The sequence below is a fragment of the Bombyx mori genome, chromosome 23 (assembly GCF_030269925.1).
Source record: "Bombyx mori chromosome 23, ASM3026992v2".
NCBI classification, from domain to species: Eukaryota; Metazoa; Arthropoda; class Insecta; order Lepidoptera; family Bombycidae; genus Bombyx; species Bombyx mori.
This window is the reverse complement of record NC_085129.1, coordinates 10,230,901-10,251,160: the sequence shown is the minus strand read 5'-3', so window position 1 is coordinate 10,251,160 and position 20,260 is coordinate 10,230,901. Positions and strand designations below refer to the sequence as shown.

Sequence of the window (20,260 nt, the reverse complement as noted above, 5' to 3'; positions counted from 1 at the left end):
CAGAATTGTATTATAGGTATTTTGTTTTTAATGTCTCATAACTTTCCACTTCCCACTTCTCGTACTAAATACTACATAGTAAGCAGGTGTACTCACAATTGCCGGATTGGTGTCTTCTTCAGAGATGTTGATTTCGCCGTTCTGATCAGGGCGCGAGGGTCGCTCCTCCCCCGCGCCGTGCGGTTCAACCTCACCCCCGCTTGGTTTGTTAATTTGTCTTAACTTTTGTAGCCTATTGTTCCTGTATACATAAATCTAAAATAACGATTTAACGCAGACATTCGCTACGCAGGTTATGCAAAATTCTTGACTGACGAATTCTTCAGATCAAAATCTGGACTTTCGGGGATATTAAAGCTGAAAATTTGAAAGCTCATTGCTATAATGACAAAGGCATATTTTAGATTGTTTTGACCTCTTCCTGAAAAATATTCAAAGACAGGGAAATAAATTTAGGCTCTTAGATGGGTGGACGAGCTCACGGCCCACCTGGTGTTAAGTGGTTACTTGAGCCCATAGACATCTACAAAGTAAATGTCGCCACCCACCTTGAGATAAGATTTCTAAGATCTCAGTATAGTTGCATGGGCTGCCTCACCCTTCAAACCGAAACGCATTACTGCTTCACGGCAGAAATAGGCAGGGCGGTGATACCTACCCGTGCGGACTCACAAGAGGTCCTACCACCAGTAATCAGGCAAGTTATAATTTTGCGGGTTTGTTTTTTATTACACGTTGTTATTCTTTCACCGTGGAAGTCAATGGTGAACATTTGTTAGGTACGTATTTCATTAGAAAAATTGAAGCCCGCCGGCGGGATCCGAACATCGGTGCATCTCTAGATGCGAATGCACTGGACGTCTTATCCTTTAGGCCACGACGACGATACGGTTAAGAAGTCAGTCTCGTTATACGTTTACCTTGAAAGATTAAACAGACAAAAAATTTACCTCGATTGGCGAACCCTTACTTCACTTTAATTTTATTTTTGAAATAATTATCTATTTTCTGATTAAATTATAAACGGCCGATCTCTCAATAGCAGTTGCCAAAGCCACGATGAGATATAGGGTCGAAGTCCAAATCACAGCAACAGAATTGCTATCAGACGCTGTCTGTCACGACACAAAGGCCCCAGTTTCATTGCGCAGTCTCAGGAATACAAGACAAGATAGAAAAAATTTAATTGTAAGACCGACTCGCTCATGACTCAACATCTAACATGTTATTTACGTTCATTTGCCTAAATCCTAATTTCCTATTATTAATTTATTATTATTAATTCTAACGAGTCTAAATAATTCTTGCCATTATATTCGGATACTTCATACTTAATAATATTAAAAATAATATTCAATTAATTAATTGCCTTTGAGGTATCAAATAAAGTTGATTATATCTTTGTATTATATTTTTTTATTGTATAAATTAATTTATTCACTTTACATTTTACATTTTTGAAGTATATTTAGAAAATGTAATGAAGTAAAATTGTTAATTTTATATCTATAGGTATGTATTTATGATAATAATATGTTAAATTGTTTGCATAGATTTTGATACAGATTAGAATTGTATGACGTCGTTATTATTCGCATATGACCAGAACAACGGCCTTGAAAAAAATGTGATTAGAACAGTTTTTGCCGATTAGTGTATGTTGGTAATAATTGACTGATTACAGTTTTTAGACACGTGACTACGCTTTGAATTTTTTCTTTAGGAATCAAAACTGACAGCGTTTAAAAATAGTGAAGAGTTCCGTAGCTGCAATCAAAATCAGGGATTGATTTTTTTTATTTTTTTTTTATTGCCTAGATGTGTGGACGAGCTCACAGCCCACCTGGGGTTAAGTGGTTACTGGAACCCATAGACATCTACAACGTAAATGCGCCACACACCTTGAGATATAAGTTCTAAGGTCTCAGTATAGTTACAACGGCTGCCTCACCCTTCAAACCGAAACGCATTAAATTGAAATGAAAATAATTCAAGTTAAAAGAGGAAATTAATTCTATATTTCTATGTTTCCATCAATAAATACGATGATGTAGCTAAAGTTCAGACTTTTTGTAAATCCCGAATATGATGAAAAGTGTAAATCCTCTACAACTTTGTTTATTTCTCATCGACAACTAAAATCATGCAAAATGCACTTATTTTCTATCAAGCGTCTCTGCAGTAAAATACCTGTAACAACATAAGCGCAAACACTGATCCAAATCGTGAGGTTTCTAGTTTGTTATATTATGAGTTCTGTCTCATGCGAGGTTCGGACGTTAATGTAAGAGGTTTTTAGTCGGTTCGACTCTGACATGCCCCGCCCGCCATCCTCAGACCCAAAAAAAGGTCTGAGAACCCAAAAAAAGGCCTGAGAACCCAAAAAAAAGGCCTGAGAACCCAAAAAAAAAAACAAATTGCTCATCCAGATGTAAATTTTTATTACCAGCATTTATGTCGTTAAATTTATATACATATATGTATATACGATATCGTAAAGGAGCAATTTCACGGTCCTATTAACTCTTTAATAGTATTATACATTTTAAAATTAATAAATAGTGGTTGCCTTTGTTTTTTGAAACAGTAGTAAAAACACTAAATTAAATAATGAATGAATGAAGTAGCTTCGCAACATATCAAATTCAAATTCAAATTCAAATTCAAAATCATTTATTTCAACTTAGATGTCAGTATGACACTTGTTGAATGTCAAAATACAAATAACAATGTTAACTCTACCACCGGTTCCAAAAAAAGCCACAGTCCTGAGAAGAACCGGCGAAACAAACTATAAAGGAAAAAACAAGTCAAAAAATACAATAAAAAATAATAATAATAATAATGAAAAATGAAAAGGCCAGGAGCGAGCGCTATATCTATTCTTGTTGTCTAAACATTTCTATGATGAACGCTTTGAATTAAAGAGATAAGTAATAATTTCTGCTGATGTCAAAGTTCCGTATCATATAAAGTTCCGGATATTATTTCGGACTATTGAATAACTGATTTCCTTAGCATTATACTGAATTGCAATAAAGTTGATTGAAATAAATCAAATGGCACAGTTCAATAATATCCTTGTAGATATTTGTGTTTGCGCATATTTCATTCACTAGCTCACTACTGCGGATATGTCCGGTTGTTTTTCAATTAAGAAGTTAAATACTAAACTCTTAGTAGAAGTAATAGAAGTAATAGTAGTCAAAGTAACCCATTACTAGTGAAGTGAGCCCTGGTGCAATGTAGTGTAAAACAATTAAAAGCTGCCCAAAATTTGGAAGTTGCCCAAGCTATTTTGTAATACAACATCAAGATTAATACTAAATTTGTTAGTGTTATCCAGGAAAATATCCTAGTATGTCATGATCACATGAGATTCTGAGAAAACACCTGAAGAATAAAAGTCTGGGACACTAGTAAGCAATAAGAGGTAAATACCTTCACCAATAACTTTAACGATGAAGGAACAACATGGTGTAATGAAAATCACTCAATGACCGTGCGCTTAAAGGGTGGAAAAGCCGTTGCACTATTCAACCGTGACTTAGACATGTCTCAAGACACGTCTCATTGATAATAGTTGCATTCGTGTAGTAACGCCTCATCATCCCGAAATCTAGCAATGAAAAAGGTTTACATGATTATTGTTTAGGTTTACTAGTTAGATGTTCAGGTTAAGTAAAAAAAAAGGTCATTCTACCACAAAAATAATATGTTTGAAACCGCAGTGCCATCTTAGCAACATATAAAACGAAATAATTACTAGAAATCCATAGGTTTCCTTCTAACATGGTTTTGTCTTTTATTTTACCATAACACAATTTAATTTTTTACAACAACAATAAAATAATATAGCCATGACGTCTATCACAAAACCGGTTTCAGTTTTTTTGTATTTTTCGCATGTGTTTGATTTTTTTTGTGGTAGTTATATATAAGCTGGCCTCTTGATTCACGGCTTTACATTGGTGCCAAATTTCGTTCATATTAGCAGGGAAAATGGTTGGTTTCAAAATATTGTTTACTTTATGCGCGTTTGCCATTTGTTTTTGTGCTTCGGCTTATGGTGAGTAAAGATCAAACTTTATTCAAAATTTTAGTTAAATTATAATTTTAGTGGTTTAAATATATTACATATATAGTAAATTTTTGTGCATTGGAAGAGTTAACGTCCACTTTATTGATTTTATGTTCTTATATTTTATGGATTCAAATTGTGTCATTATTTCATGAAAATTTTAAAGTTAAAAATCATGGTAATCCTTTATGATAAATGTAGAATTTAAATGGATTTAACCATTTCTTGGTTGTAATTTAGTTTGGTATTTTATTTCTGCAAAGTCTATGACCTACTTATAATGGAATATTGCAAAACCTTACTCCACACAGTAGTTACAATAAATTATTAACGACTCTTTAATTTTTAGTTGACACCTTACAAAAATGCGGCAAAAGCGATGCAGTTTGCCAAAAAAAGTTGCTCCAATCAGTATTAAAGTCGATCTCTAAAACCGGTATACCTGAACTTGATATACCACAAATAGATCCGATACAACTTAAAGGCTTCAATGTAGCTATACTCGACCTAGTGAACATAACCCTCGTTGATGGAGTAGCTAAGGGAGTTAAAGACTGCACAGTCAATAAATTTGAGTAAGTATTTTCAAAATATTAAATATCAATCTAAATTTTATGTGACATGTGACCTGTATAACCTAAATAAATAGGTAGACTAGACCGTTGAGTAACATTTTCCGTTTATACTGTCGGTTTTCTTATAACATTTTTTTATATCTATTAACAAACGTCCATGTTTTCAAATATTGAACATATTTTTTAATTCCGATCATTAGGCAAATACTAACAATTAGCTATTGATGACCTATAGTATTGTTTTTTTTGTTAAACATTACACGAAAGGGATTAGAATTTTGAGCCGTCACTGATTATAAATTATGATTTAATTTATTTTCTACACTATTACAACTAGTTTAATTATTGCTCATTATATTTACTTCTGGTCGAAATTATCATGCAATTATAAATAAAAGAATTGAATCACCTAGAGAGCCTATGGTATCTATAGTTTCAGTAATCGTTATACCAAACAATCCATACGTAAGGCTGCCAATCTATGTATTATAATAAAAAATATATTGATTACAATATAAAAATGCAAAAAAAAAAATTATAATAAATTTAGTTTGTAATCTAAATTGTCAGAATAAGTACAATAAAAATGTATTTCATTGTTACTGTGGAATTTAAGTCGTACCCTAACTTAGCCCATGTCAACCTTTTTTAAATTATCTTGATTCCTAGTAATGAAAAGATATCAACTAAAAGATCTATGGAATTCGGTCCTAAATTAAATGGTAAAAATATGCAAACATCATCTGTTGCCAATTAATTTTTGGTTGAAAAATATAATGATGGTCCTAATTGACATTTTATTAAGACATAGTGTTGCACTTTTCAGATCTAGAGTTTAAACAATTCTTGATTTTAATGTTGTTTTATTTTCTTTTAGAGCCAATTTCGACGATCTACATGCAAGTATCGAGCTAGTCTGTGATATAACTATCAAAGGACATTACTCAGTTTACTCAGGGAGTCCCCTTATTAAAAACTTTTTAGGAGGAGATAATATCCATGGTGATGGAAATGGAAAAGCGAAAATAGGTTTGTAAGCATTTATAAATAAAATGCGCTCCACGAGTGAAATGAAAAACTGTGTTTCTATTGAAGAATACATTTACAAAGCAATGTCAATAAGACAGTTTTTATACAAACTAGTTAGTTGTTTTTTGATATCTAACTTCACATCACAAAGATTCGCAAAAACTCAAACATTTATATTTTTAATGATCAACTAACTAAACCGTTCATAAAGTATTTCTCCGGTAATTATTGCTAACACGAATACTTAAAATACGAATAAAAAAATGAAGGTCCAAAGTGCAGTGCCGATATACTATGCATATTGTACACTTGTGGTTTTTGTGTTTAACCATACGTTAAATTAATCTTTGACGTTACATACTCATTCAGTCAGCATAAACGAAGAGTACAAAACAAATTATTCTCTATTATGAAATTTATTGATAAAGCTTACTTTACTTACTTCGATATAAAACATGAAATTTTATACATGAGCCAATTTCAAACTTTGAAATAATTATAATTTAATTGATCTTAAAATTTTTTTCCAGAAAAGTTCAAAGTTGCATTTGATTTCGATTTCACCGTAGAAAAACGAGGAGATGATTTATTCATTAAAAGCAGCATTGACAAGATGAAATACACGTACGATGTTTTAGGTAAAATGGTATTTGCAGCTGATAACCTTTACGTCGGAAATAAAGAACAAAGTGAGTACTATTGATTTTAATTTTTAAATTATAATACAATAACAGTTAAAATAATTGTTTTATGGTTAGAATATTCGTAACGCAGCCAAGTCACTAATTTGTGTGTGTTATAAGAAGACAAGTTTATTTTTACGGTTAAGACAGAGCTGTTTTGCTGAGCTCAGTTTTGTAATCTATACTAATATTATAAAGAGGAAAGATTTGTTTGTTTGTTTGTTTGTTTGTTTCGAATAGGCTCCGAAACTACTGGACCGATTTGAAAAATTCTTTTTCCATTAGAAGCCGACATTGTCCCTGATGAACATAGGCTACTTTTTAAAAAAAAAAATATTTTATTTTTTTGGTTTCATGTGTGTTTTAATGTTTCCGAAGCGAAGCGAGGGCGGGTCGCTAGTTTTAGATATATTTGTTGTTAGGTAAATTATAATAGTCTGTAAAACATCTTTTTGACAGTGAGTAATCACTACTTGTCGAGTTACTTACGTCACATTACTACTCTTAAACACCTGCATATTTTCCTTCTAAGCTAATTTGCATAATTTTTTTGTTCTAGGTGCTTCCATCGTCAAGCTTATGAACGAAAACTGGCGTATTTTAATGGATATGGTCGGAAAGCAATTCGTAGAGAAAGCTATGAATTTTGTTTTCAACTTTACTCAGAAGTTCTTCAGCAACGTTCCCACTAAGAATTATATCGTGGATGATTTGGAAAATTATGTCAGTAGTTGAAACTACAGAACTTCTTATCAGAGCATTATAACCAATAGAGTTGCAGATAAAAAAAAAAGTATTCACCATTTATATTTAAATAGAAACGAACATTAGATACCTAATTTGATTGTGTGCTGTTAAATAATGTATTGTAAATAAATGTTAATAAATATCATTTTTGTTTTGTTTCGCATGTGCTTTGTTTAGTTTTAGTCATATTGCCGGGAACTGAAAGTTATCAACAAATACAACAACTTGAGAAGCAGCGGCTTGGCTCTGCCCCTAGCATTGCTGAAGTCCATTGACGACGGTAACCATTCACCATCAAGTGGGCCGTATGCTCGTCTGCCTACAAGGGCAATAAAAAAAGTTGTTTTCACCCGCCATTTATAACATGAAACAATTAAAAGATAACTGTACACTCTTCAGTATGATAGAGACTTCTATCTTATGTCTCAAGTTGAGTTCTATAGCAGCGGGAGCCTGGCTAACCGCTAAAGAACAGGTAGATCGGCATTCGTCCTTTTTTATCCAGAAAAAATGACATTCATTTCAACATCTTTATTGTATGTATTGCATCAATCTGTGTTTTTTCAATCTACCGGAAACTGTTCTATTAATTAATACGCAGTAAAAATTCTGAATCCGAGTAATATGAAGAATATAAGCTAAATATTAGGAGACACGACATGTTAAATTTACAAAATTTTGGAAAACTAGAACTTTTTTCCCAGATCCACTAGTGGATGTACGTAACAAGAACATGTGCCAACATCGAGAAATCGAATACCAAATGTTACAAATATACTGATTTGATCTGAACGGAGGAGAACACAAAGAATTTTAACAATTCATTTGAGACTTGTACCTGTTCGCGATGTGTTTACATCAATTTATGGCGATTATGTACTCAGTTAACCACCTAAGCATATGGGGCGTGAAATCCTTCACAAAGCTATGTAATAAAAAAGATTTCGTTAATATCAAACTTAGATTTTTCACTGGCTTGAATCTTTCAGAGTTAGCGATACTTGTAAGGTACGAAACGAAATCTCAGTGTTATTCGCCAATAAATATACAAATAAACAAATATATACAAAAAAACGAGACAAATACTACCGAGCAACTTTCTTATAAGGACCGCCTAAGATTCCTGGCTATAAAGTCCACAATCATGTGCTTGTTACATCATTCAAACAAAAGTGAGTCATAATTTAATGCCAATAAGATTTGATTTCATTAGTTATAATATATCAAAAATGCATTACACTATTTGTATTAATGTTTTTATTTACATTTCCTCGTGATATATTGTCGCGAACATTTTTGATTTGCGTCGCTTTTCATGTACGTCCTATGTCAAGTGGACTCTGAATACAATGTGGGAAGATTTTCCTGAAAAATGTCTTTGTAACCTAACCTTTGTCTGGTGAGAAATGTTGAATATGCTATCTGAGAAAATCCTCTCAATGTAAGAGTCATTTCATAGTATTCACGAGGCGTACATTTTTTTATATCTTACTAGCTGACTCGGCAAACATTGTTTTGCCATATATAAGATTTCTAGGGAATTTCTAGTGTAAAAAAAAAACTAACTTATTGTAAGTGTGTAAGGATGTGGTAAATGAGTGAAAGAGGTATGTAGTGCTGTGAACGATGAGGGAATATATAATAAAAATAACAAAACCTTATTCAACCACATAATACCTCATTATAACAAAAAAAAAAGTCCAAATAAAAAAAAATATGTTAGGAGTGGACAACCCTTATCACTTAGGGGTATCAAAAATAGATAGTAGCCGATTCTCAGGCTTACTGAATATGCATAAAAAATTTCATGAGAATCGGTCAAGCGGTTTCGGAGGAGTATGGGAACGAACATTGTGACACGAGAATTTTATATATTAGATATTGCAGACATATTTTGTCTCTCTACTTTTAGAAGTACGCCCCTTCGTCAATTTATTCGTGTGAAAATCATCAGGAGGGTATCACTATTCTATGCATTTTCACCAAGAAGCATCCTGTCTTTGAATCTGAAGGCACAGTATCCGAAATTTAAAGCAATGTATGACAGTTTATCAGAAGATTTGCATAATTGAGAAAAAATACCAAACATAACCAAAAATAATATATTCTTCAAGTGAAAACTACGTCATACATTAAAAAAATCTGAAATATTGCAACCTTTAGCTATGGGTAAATTCAGTTAATACTTTATTTTTATTTTATAGAATAGGTTAAATTTACAAGGATTGTTAAAACAGAAAAAGTGACATTATTGCTTTATTTATATAATAGCAAAAGGTATATTATTTTTAAGCTTTTCCTTAATTTGAAACTATACAAAATAAAAACCAACGAAACACCTAAAAGCTTACAAAGTTTTTATTTTTTGTGCTGATTAGGTGAACAAGATCACGAGTAACATGATATTAAGTGAGTCTGACTGTCGGTTTGAAGGATGAGACAACCCTTAAACAATAAAATTCATACACAGACCTCTCGTCCAATGTGAGTGGTAATATTCATGTTGTGATAAAAACCAGGCAGGCTGTGAGGTCGTGTACCTATTGAGGTAATAATAAGAGGTCATTCGCGAACCTTATAAATTGGTACCTGCTTGCGGAATTTGGACAATCTGAGTCAATCGACAAGGTCAATATGAGAACGTTCGTCGTCCTAACCTTTAGGTTATATCGACTACATAAAATACATACAGCTTGACCATAATTAAAGTATAGACTTTAAAAAAATTTACTATACCTATATAAATAATTTAATTTCATTATAATTCATTAAAATTTCATAGTATATAAATATATATTAGAAATCTGATGCTTTACATGTGGTCCCATTTATCAAGATCTGACCAATAGTTTTTGTTTTATCTTTAATAATACATATTATTATTTTGTTAAATTTGTAAGTATTCTAAAGAAAAGTATTTGTAAAGTATTCTGATGATATTAAAATCACGTAGGGTTAAAAAGGAAAATCAATTACTGCGATATCATAAAGTAAAGATATGCAGTTAAACTATACTGGTGGTAGGACCTCTTGTGAGTCCGCACGGGTAGGAACCACTGTCCTGCCTATTTCTGTTGTGAAGCAGTAATTCCTTTCGGTTTGAAGGGTGGGACAGCCATTGTAACTATACTGAGACCTTAGAACTTATAACTCAAGGTGGGTGGCGCAATTACGTTGTAGATAGATATCTATGGGCTCCGGTAACCACTTAACACCAGGTGGGTGAGCTCGTCCACCCATCTAAGCAATAAAATAAATTGGTACCCGCCTGGGATTCGAGCACCGGTGCATCACTCAACACAAATGCACCAGACGTCTAATCCGTTAGGCCACGACGACTTCAAATTCATTCGAATCAAAAGGCGATTAACAGTAGTGAAGGAAAGGATTCAAAAAAATATTGACTAAATGGAAAAGATTTTATTTAAGGAAATGAATAAAGCACGTAGAACCAATTCGCGTATTTTAAAAGACAACTTGAGACTTGCAGCTTGTAAGAGATTTACTGGTGTATTTAAATAATAATTTAAAATTGAACAAGCTGGCAAAAAAAAGTTTCTTAGGTACTCACAGATATTTTCTGGTTTAATTTAAATATGTAAAATCAGTAGAAGTGAAAAATTTACTTTGTATCATATTATATTTGTAGCATATTAGCGCAACAATAGCTTGTTATTTTATTGGACGAAGTGACGTCATAAAACTCGTTTATAAATTCACATGCTCATTATTGCATTCAACTAAATCATATAATATTAAAACGCTGCTCTGTAAGTCATAATTTTGAAATCAAATATTAAATCCTGACTACTTTTTCATGAATTACAACATCCATTACTTTTATTGTTAGTGAAATATTTAAATAAACAGCAATGATCACAGAACAAAGCAATAAAAGAATGCAACTACTAACGATGTTTACTCACGTGTGTAAATTAACGTGCTGAAAGAAAATTATCGGTTGTACAATTCCCTAATGAACGGGCTTAGGATATGTAATTTTTTTATAGTTTGTTTATAAGGCGCTGAACGACATCTTGAGATGCAGTAACGCGTATTTCACGAGATCAAACAGAAATGTGGACCGGTCTGTTTTTAGTTCTTGGGCTATACGAGTCTGTCGTCGGTTTGGGGCTGCGTGAGTAAAATATTTAATATCTAAAGTTTAATTCTTCATCAGCCCACAGACGTCCACTGGTAGACACAGGGGTCCTCCAAGGTTCGCCACAACGACCGGTCCTGCGCAGTCCGTATCCAGCAGACTCCCACGACCTTTAGACGGTTGTTGGTCTACCTCGTAGGCTGCTTACCGTCTGATTATTATGGTGTTTTACTTTAATTATAAATTAATTCAATATTTAATGTCTCGAAATCAAAGGTATAATGAGGCTGGATTCATTTAATGCAAAAATAGTTTTTGTAGTTAGATTATAATTCTGTATCGACTATTTAATTAAATTTTTAAATTCAAAAATGCATCCCGTATAGTTTGTTAAATATAGTTTGATATCCGGTGTTTTCGGATTTCTGAGGTTCGGTTCTGTGCGAAGAAGTGGATTGTGATACAATAGATTTAAAAAAATAAATAATCTCATTTGATATAGCCATTCCAAACTATAGTAAGCATTAAAAACATTCATTATATAACTTTAAGTATTATATTTCTGAAGTTGCACATATTTTATGAACATTCGATTTTATAACTCTAATTTTATAAGAATATTTCAACAGCTTAAAATATGAATAATTACTTTTTAAAACTGTTTAATTGTTTTTCTTAGTATAACAGTTTATTCACCTCTTTTATAATTTTATAATTTACTTCAATGATTTATTTTCATCGTGACATTAATTTAAATAGAGGGTAAAAGGCCTAGGGGTAGAGGTCCCAAACGATGGTCGGACCAAATAGTGGAGGAACTGGGGATACCTGTCAGCGACGCACTCCACCAAGCTACAAAACGGGATCGATGGAGACAGCTGGTTGATGGAATCGAACGCTGTCACGATCCTCAGCAGTGAGGGACCGACCGAAGAGAGGGAGAGACATTAATTTAATATATTTATTGCGATAAATTTCAGCGTCCTATATAAGTTCGTGTTCGAGAAAAGATCCGAATTTAAATGATTGCGCATTAAAATCAGCACGGAACTCAGTTCACCAGTTTTCACTGGGCGATCCTGAAAGAGGTTTACCACCCCTGGACCCTCTGTACGTGGAGAACATGGTGGTTTATGTCCCTAATCGAAACGGTTTCAAAGTTGTGTTCAAGGACAATTATTTTACGGGATTATCGTCTTTAACATTACAGAACTTAAAGTAAGTATAACATTTTTATATAAATAGGCAAAGACAACAAAATGTAAACATCATTAGATGAACTTTAGTATCAATTTATTTTTTAAAGAGTATGGATTTTTCCAAAATATCAATAACAAATACAATAGTGAAAAATTTAGAGATAATTATAATGAATCTAACTTATCACGTATATTCGTCAAGATTATGGCCGAATTTCTATCATTGGGAGAACGTAAAGTATAATATTTAATGGCATTCATAGATATTAAATAAACATTGGGATACTTAAACATTTTAGATAAAAGGTATTAAACAAAAGTTTCACGTGCTAGAAATTTATTGCCATCTGAATAGCTTTTTGCTTTACATGAATATCTAGTGATATCAATGTAATATTGTAACAGACTTCGACCAGGTATCTATTCAAATGGGTAAAACTAATTACAAAGTTTGCGGCGAGCTAACTGCGTTGATACGAGTTAAATTATTCGACCACAATGCGACTAAACAATATACTGTATAAAGACACAAAATTTGTTTCCGAGTTAAATGAGAATACGATTCCTCTTGAATATACCCGATTCAAATTATTCAAACAAGATTATTATTCCTCGTTATACGTTACTCCGAAAATGTAGAATGTGCTCTCGCAATGATAATACGGAATAATTTAAAATTTTGATGAATAAAAAAATAAAGTTAATGCCAACATTGGCGCTATAAATGTAATATCGTTATGAAAAATCGAATATACAATTAATTATTTACTATCACATGAATTAGTTGCATTTTCAAACAATCATATATTAAATTTCAAATTACTTAAAGAAATACAATTATCTATATGTTAATACAAGCAAAAACTTTGTACCCCTTTTTACGAAAATTGCGCGGACGGAGGAGTATGAAATTTCCCACACTTATAGATAACTAGAAATGGAGTGCAAAATGTTAATATTTTTACTAATTATTTATTAATTAAAAAACATTACATACACTACCATGTATTTAACACAACATACATATCTCTCCGTGTTTATTGTCAAACTTTTGTTATTGTTTAAAGTCTGTGGTCAAATTGAAAAGAAATTAATATTGTTTGTCTTTAATATTATTTGTCTATAGTGTAGTCTTGGTGAAATCTGTGATTATAGAAGTTTATTAGTCTTCGAGAATAGAACCATTATAATGTTCAAACTTATAATTTTAATTAAATATTGTCGAATTTCGATACTGGGGACTACTAGTATAGTTTAAAACTTACACTAAATTTAATAAAATAAAAAATTTATAAAAAATAAAAATAAAAATTTGATAACTGAAAATAAAAGTCTATTTGACAGTCCAGATTAATTTAATCAATTATAACAATAATATTCCGACTAATGATGTCACGTTACAGACAATTAGCTCTGGCCTTTTAATTACGCTTAATTTTATAAAGGAGCCTTAACTTAGGCCAAAATAATTGGGTACGGCGGCTGTTTCCTCGAGAACAAAGGGAGTAATGGTGTGAAAAACCTTCGCTTTGTCCAGTCGATGTTTTCATTGAAAACATCAGAATTGTATGGAGCTGATGGTTACGCATGATCGGTCAATACAATTTTCACATGATTTGCTTTGATCGGCGAGCGTTTCAACAAAAGTACGTTTAGTGAAGATGTCGAAAGCACTATTCGCTTTGAATAAATCCTGACAAGCCCGTTTTTAATATATTTCAACAGAGTGAATTGAAGCCCTTATGAAAAATATATTCGCATGAGTTTGCGGATTGCACCCAATACAATTATAATTGAGCAAACCTGTGGGATTCGGGGTTATGACTGAGCATAAGATACCACCGCCACCAGGCTTCTTCTTCCTAACATTTTCCCGGTCTAGGGCTAGGGTCTGCTTTCCTACTTAAACTCCTCCACTTTGCCTGGTCTTCGGCATCTTTCTTGGTCAGGTATTCTCCTTTATATCCGCCACCACCGGTATTTGCTTAATATCGCAGTTTCACAAAATCTGTTTTCCTTTATTTTATTGGGAATATGGGTGAATGACCTCACGATTAATAAGATTTTAGGTGTTATTGGAAAACCTTAATATGACAATGTGAATGCTAGCCACTTTGGGACATGAAGTTTCAATTGAATTGTTTGACGGCCGTTCCATCCTTCCAAATTAAATGTAGGACTACCCGTGGCGAAAATAAGGAAGATGATTATTATTCTTATGTAATTTCTGAATTGTAAGCGTGATCTATTTAAGCGCATTAAATCAATGCATAATAAAAAGATATTTCTTTAGACATTTGGTAATACATATTAGTAATTTTTTTTAGGATTTACACACCGGCATAGTCGCATCGTTTAATACACCCATATCATTGAGGAGTTATCCAGTTTAGTAAATCAATACTGAAAGTAGTTTCTTTTCGGTTTGGCCTCGGAAGCTACTTATTCCTATCAATAATTTTTTTTTAAATAATAATTCGTAATTTTTCGACCATCACATTTTGGTAATAACTTTTTTTAGATTCGACATGGACAAGAAAATTATAGCTGCCCAAGCCCTCGTCAATTTGGATGTAAATAACACGTACGACTTAAGCGGGCGAATATTAGTCATTCCCATTAAATCGAGTGGGGATTCGTTCATTAAGCTAAGTAAGTAGCAATGATGATGTTTGTTATTAGTATAAAATATTAACTCATCCTCCCAAAACACGTCATTTCGATGCTTTTAGGTACCTCAAGCACCGGTCATTGTTTTCGTCGAAGCCGTCGCTTGCGACGATGGGATCGGCATGTAAACTAACCAACAGACACAGTCCACTGAGTTTCTCGCCGGATCTTCTCAGTGGGTCGCGTTTGCGATCCTGTGGTAGATTCCGTGAAGCACTGCTCTTGCTAGGGTCAGTTTTAGCAACTTCCCCAGGTTTGAGCCTCGCGAGCTCACCTACTCGTTCGATAACGCATATATAGCCTCTCAAGGCTATCAGCATAGGGAGGAACAAACAAATTAACTCATAGGCTAAGCGATAGACATATTAACTGTGCGGTAGTTGCTAAAATGATGCTCTCCGGTCTCGCAACTAATTATTTTAATTACAGTCTTAAGGTGTACAATTTTGATGCATTTGATGTGAGACTGCAAATATGTTGCTACTCAGATCTTTGACCTTTATTGTTTTTGCTCTATAGTAGTGGCATAACTGACGGTAAAAAGTGGCTACTAAACTCCGTAGATATCGCAATGTCAATGGTGCCTATGTTGAGAAATCATTTTCAAGTTTTAGATGTGTTTTCAAGCCGCTGTTTTACCTTAAAAATAGAACGCAGGTCTTCTTCACGGCAGAATGAGATCAGAATTGTGACAAGTACCCAGGCTTACATTAATAAGCGCTCTGCCACCACTAATCGTGAATTTTTTTTCTAATTTCAATATGCAGATTGGCGTTTTTAAATAAATTGAGATATAATATAGCATGTGCGTCGCGCCATTGTCAATATTAGAGTGAATATGTATTGGAAGCATCCCAATAATATCCTTTAAAGTAATACCACGATTGATTTCACAAATCGAATAGCAGAGTATTAGTGGCTTAAAAAAGGCTACGTAGTGACTACAGTTCTTAGGCATACCATAGATTATTATGTAAACGAAGCGTGCTGCCTCGACTTATTCTGTATTTCTGTATATCTTCTACATCATGAGTAGGTATTCGATTATGTATTAAAATACGTAGGTATTCGATCATGTACTAACTTTTTATTTCCTCATGGAACTTAATTTCGTTAAATTCAAAAGTTTTTTAGTTGGATGTTTAAATATTGTTTTGTGTCTATTAAAAGTTATAATATTAACTTTAGTAGGCATTGTATTGAGTACTACACGGTAGATTTGGTGGTTTAGTTAATAAATATAGTCCAGGACATTATTTGTATTTATATTGGCAAGTTCAATCCTTTTTATATTTCAGAAAACACTTTGCTTAACATTAACTTTTATTACGAGGATATTGAAGATGCAGACGGTAAAGTTCACTGGAAAATTTTCAACCACGACGTTGAATATGAGGTAGAAAAGGCTGTGTTTCGCTTGGAAAACTTACTGAATGACAAAAACTTAGGTAAGTTGTGGCTTAATACCGACTAAAAAAGAAACGAAATCATCTTATTTTGAAGCAAAAAACATTCAATTTTGTTAAAAAAATTTGGTCTTAATGTAGCTGTTTTATCAAGCTCTGAAGGCATACAATTTAGTATTTCACGTAATGATATTTTATTCTAACTAAAAACATTGTTTTTTTCGTTTTTTTTTTAGTAATTTAATTAGTAAAGATAATTAGTAAGGTTTGTAAGAACATTGACGTAAGCGTACCCGAATTTAATCTTTTGATCAACAAATCAAAGCCATTATTACATGAATAAAATTATATTATATTTCCATATTATTTATGTTGTGAATAGCCTCGTGGCTTAGTAGTCACTTGCAAACGTTAGGCCAAGAGTCGTGGGCTCGGTTTCCATTCTGGGTTAATAGATTTGTTTGGTATGCGTCTGAATTTTCTTTTATTTCTATCATCCTCCGTGCGTCGTATTCCTCAGTTCTGAGGGTCGTGACCTTTACTGAGCACTTTTGTCAGGACTATGTTCTTCCATTCACTTCTGTCCTCCGCGCAGTGGATAGCGACATTGATGCTGGATTCCAAAGTCGTCTTAATCTGATCGGACCAGCGCATGGGACTAATTTCTATCATATTTATATTTAATTTTATACATTTAAGCACCTATTTTGAGGTTAGATGACCGTGTGATTTGTTACCGATTTATTTATTAATTATTTCATTCGTTTATTTGCTCAGTCGGCTATAATCGATGTATCTTTATTTTATTTTTCAAATAACCTGCAGGATAGTGTGACCAAGAATGTTTTGTTGTAAAATTATCTATGATAGCGCGAAATTGAAATGGCCTAATACTATATGAATTTAGTGTTGGCTCTATTTTCTAAATAAAAAGCCTACATTCTATGATTGATTGTGCCGCCTGGAGCGTTTCGAGAACCGATAACAGTAAAATAGAACAATTTATGACAGCGAAGTCGCCGGTTCTCGATAAATGACGTGTTTGTTGGCTGCGAGTTTCGGTGGAATGTTCGTTGCTGTTCATCTATTATTGGTCTTTAGTCGAACAAACAACGAGCATTTCACAATGTTAATTGTCTTCCATATTGCGATTCTATCGTATTCCGAAATGAGCTTAAGCGACAGAAAATTGCCGTTCAAAACTGATTTCTGTTTGAAAGAACATGCTAGATTTCATTTTAGAAAGTAAGCTGTGAATGTGCGGACATGATAAATCTTTGTCTTATATCACCAAACTAGTAAGTATAACTATTATAATAAATCCAAAGTTCAAGGAAATTAAAAATTAATCGTTATAATACTACCGAATACTATTTTACAATTGAGAATTAGTCAAGGATTTATATATAACTTCATTGTTCGTCTCATTCGTGACTTTGACTATGACTATAATAATATTAGTAAGTACCACAGGGTATAACGAAATCTATACTAATATTATAAAGCTGAAGAGTTTGTTTGTTTGAACGCGCTAATCTCAGGCACTACTGGTCCGATTTGAAAAATTTTTTCAGTGTTAGATAGCCCATTTTTTGAGGAAGACTATAAGCTATATAACGTCACGCTAAGATAAGAGCAACAATAAAGAATGTTTCAAAATCGGGGTTTTTTCCCTTTTGAAAGCTTCCACAGCGTGCGCTGCAGAAACGGTTAAAGTTTCGCTAAAATAATGCATGACAGTATTGTTCCCCTTTAAAAGTTTTAACTAACAGGGCCGCGACAGCATATGTCTATATTTAAAGTTTGGCTCACTATAACGTTTTTATGCTAACCAAATTTGACCTAAAATAAAGCATATTTGTGAAGCTGTTTTTATAAACATGATATTAATCCCTATCCAAATAAATACGTTATTCATTACAAGTATTTAATTTTAATGAAATTTACCCACACTTGATTTTAATGAGTATTTCGCTATGAGTATTTTAACGAGTATGAGAAGATATCGAAGTTTTAAAATAACAATGCAGCCAAATAATGATCAAGCGCATAATATTGATGTACAAGGCGCCGGCCGGCCGGTGCGCGGCGGAACAGATTAAGAACAATAACAAGAAACACCCAAATTACTTCAAGATAGGCTTTGAAAATTATAGGTTTTTGTGGATTTCTACCCCTTTGAACAAAAAATAGGAAAGTGAATTATTAGAATCGGTTCAAGCATTCTCGAGAAATCGGTGAACATACATAGATAAAAACATGTGGTTGAATAATTGATAGCCTCCTCTTTTGAAGTCGATTAAAAAGCGCGGTTTGGTACCATAAATAGCACCTTAGTATTCTATTATTCAAAAATATTTTCACTTTTTACGTAAATGAAGTCGCGGGTAAAATATAGCGTTATGCCAAAGTTCAGATATCCCGATCATGAAAACTGAGTCATCGACTTAATGTTTCAGAATAGAAGTTAGCACTCACGTTATGATATCTTTAATTTTTATAATAGTTTAACCCCAGCCAAAGATCTCTAAATGTAAGAAAAGGTTTAGTAAGTAATTTTATTTCCGATTAACTGATAAAACTGCAGTTTTTCCTCTACAGGTGAACAAATAAACAAAATACTCAACGGCTTATCACAACAAATCGTAGACGAAGTTGGACCAACAATCTGCGGATCACTCATGAAGGCTGTTGTAGAAAACTTAGGAATTTTACTCGAACAAGTATCGTTTGACGAATTAATGCCCGAATAAAATATTTATAAGTAGAATCTATTTAATTTTGTACATTATAATAAACAGATATTTTTGAACTGCTTTTTTTTTAATTCATAATCCACTGAAGAATAAAATGATTTTAAACAGATTTTAACTAACATACTTGCTACCAAACTTCCTTTAGGAGCTAGCTACGGTATGATAAATGATACTTTTCATACATAATTCACTTTGGACGGTAATGTGTCCCTAAATTATATTGTTATGTTCTGACCCTTTTACCATTGCTTCATTAATTAGATTAACTGAACCGAAAAACGATAAAATGTCAGAGGCTTAGTAGCTTACTTTAGATAAATATTAATTTTAAAATTCGAACAGTAATAACATAAACATAAAAATTACAGACATCGTTCTCATAGAGGTCATGTCCGTGAACATGATTACCTGTCATCATTAATCTTCTTCTTCTTCCTATCTATAATATATTGTGTTCCTATATGACTCATTGCATCAAGGTTTCAAATGCATCTGCTACCTTGAAGTAATTAAAGTTAATTATCGTGTAACGCTCCGTAATGTTTATGTAATTTGTAAGCCTTATTGCTATGAACCAGTTGAATGCGTGTCGTGTTAAAGACTTATTACATTTGGCTGAATTTAGTCGACTGAATTCAGAAGCAAATTTAGAAGCTTCTGATTACGCTGTTCTAAATTCAGTTACTGAATCAATTGTCAGTTTAAATGCGACGAAGTAAGACGTGTTGTGTGCGTAAGAGGATAGCTCCAGTATTGTCTAGACAACATCAAAATTGTTTTTTTTTTGTTTTACACATTTTGTTTTTGTTTCTTGCTTCAATTTCTCAAAAAAAAAAAAGAATATTGGTGAAGAAATTGCTGTGAAGAAATTGCTGTGCGGAATGCTAGCAAATATGAACATTATGAGTGATTTAGAACCAACAGACTTCAAAATTTATCTATAAATGGATTCGATCTCGTTTGACCTAATATTAAACCTTATGACACCATTTATTCAAAAGCAGGATACTAC

At 32.8% G+C, this 20,260-nt stretch overlaps 2 protein-coding genes across 2 annotated transcripts; both read left to right on the top strand.

The window, feature by feature from the left end:
• Window positions 1-4,002: 4,002 nt before the first annotated feature.
• On the top strand, window positions 4,003-7,260 carry fmxg11J9 (odorant binding protein LOC100301495). Its single transcript, NM_001160191.1, is given in 5 exon segments — window positions 4,003-4,069; window positions 4,431-4,656; window positions 5,534-5,685; window positions 6,216-6,374; window positions 6,928-7,260. Coding segments are annotated over 5 exon segments (780 nt in total). The 3' UTR covers window positions 7,104-7,260.
• A 3,899-nt stretch (window positions 7,261-11,159) lies between these two features.
• Window positions 11,160-19,305, top strand: an-0895 (juvenile hormone binding protein an-0895). The gene is made up of 5 exons (NM_001043479.3): window positions 11,160-11,253; window positions 12,198-12,435; window positions 14,938-15,068; window positions 16,385-16,534; window positions 19,094-19,305. The coding sequence occupies exons 1-5, from the start codon at window positions 11,193-11,195 to the stop codon at window positions 19,243-19,245; spliced, it is 732 nt and encodes a 243-aa protein (NP_001036944.1). The 5' UTR covers window positions 11,160-11,192; the 3' UTR covers window positions 19,246-19,305.
• The last annotated feature ends 955 nt before the right edge of the window (window positions 19,306-20,260 follow it).

Coding starts and splice junctions, on each gene's coding strand:
- an-0895 (NM_001043479.3), top strand. CDS start 11,193: ATGTGGACCGGTCTGTTTTTAGTTCTTGGGCTATACGAGTCTGTCGTC. Junction 12,436..14,937: donor TTAACATTACAGAACTTAAA/GTAAGTATAACA, acceptor AACTTTTTTTAG/ATTCGACATGGACAAGAAAA. Junction 16,535..19,093: donor ACTGAATGACAAAAACTTAG/GTAAGTTGTGGC, acceptor TTTCCTCTACAG/GTGAACAAATAAACAAAATA.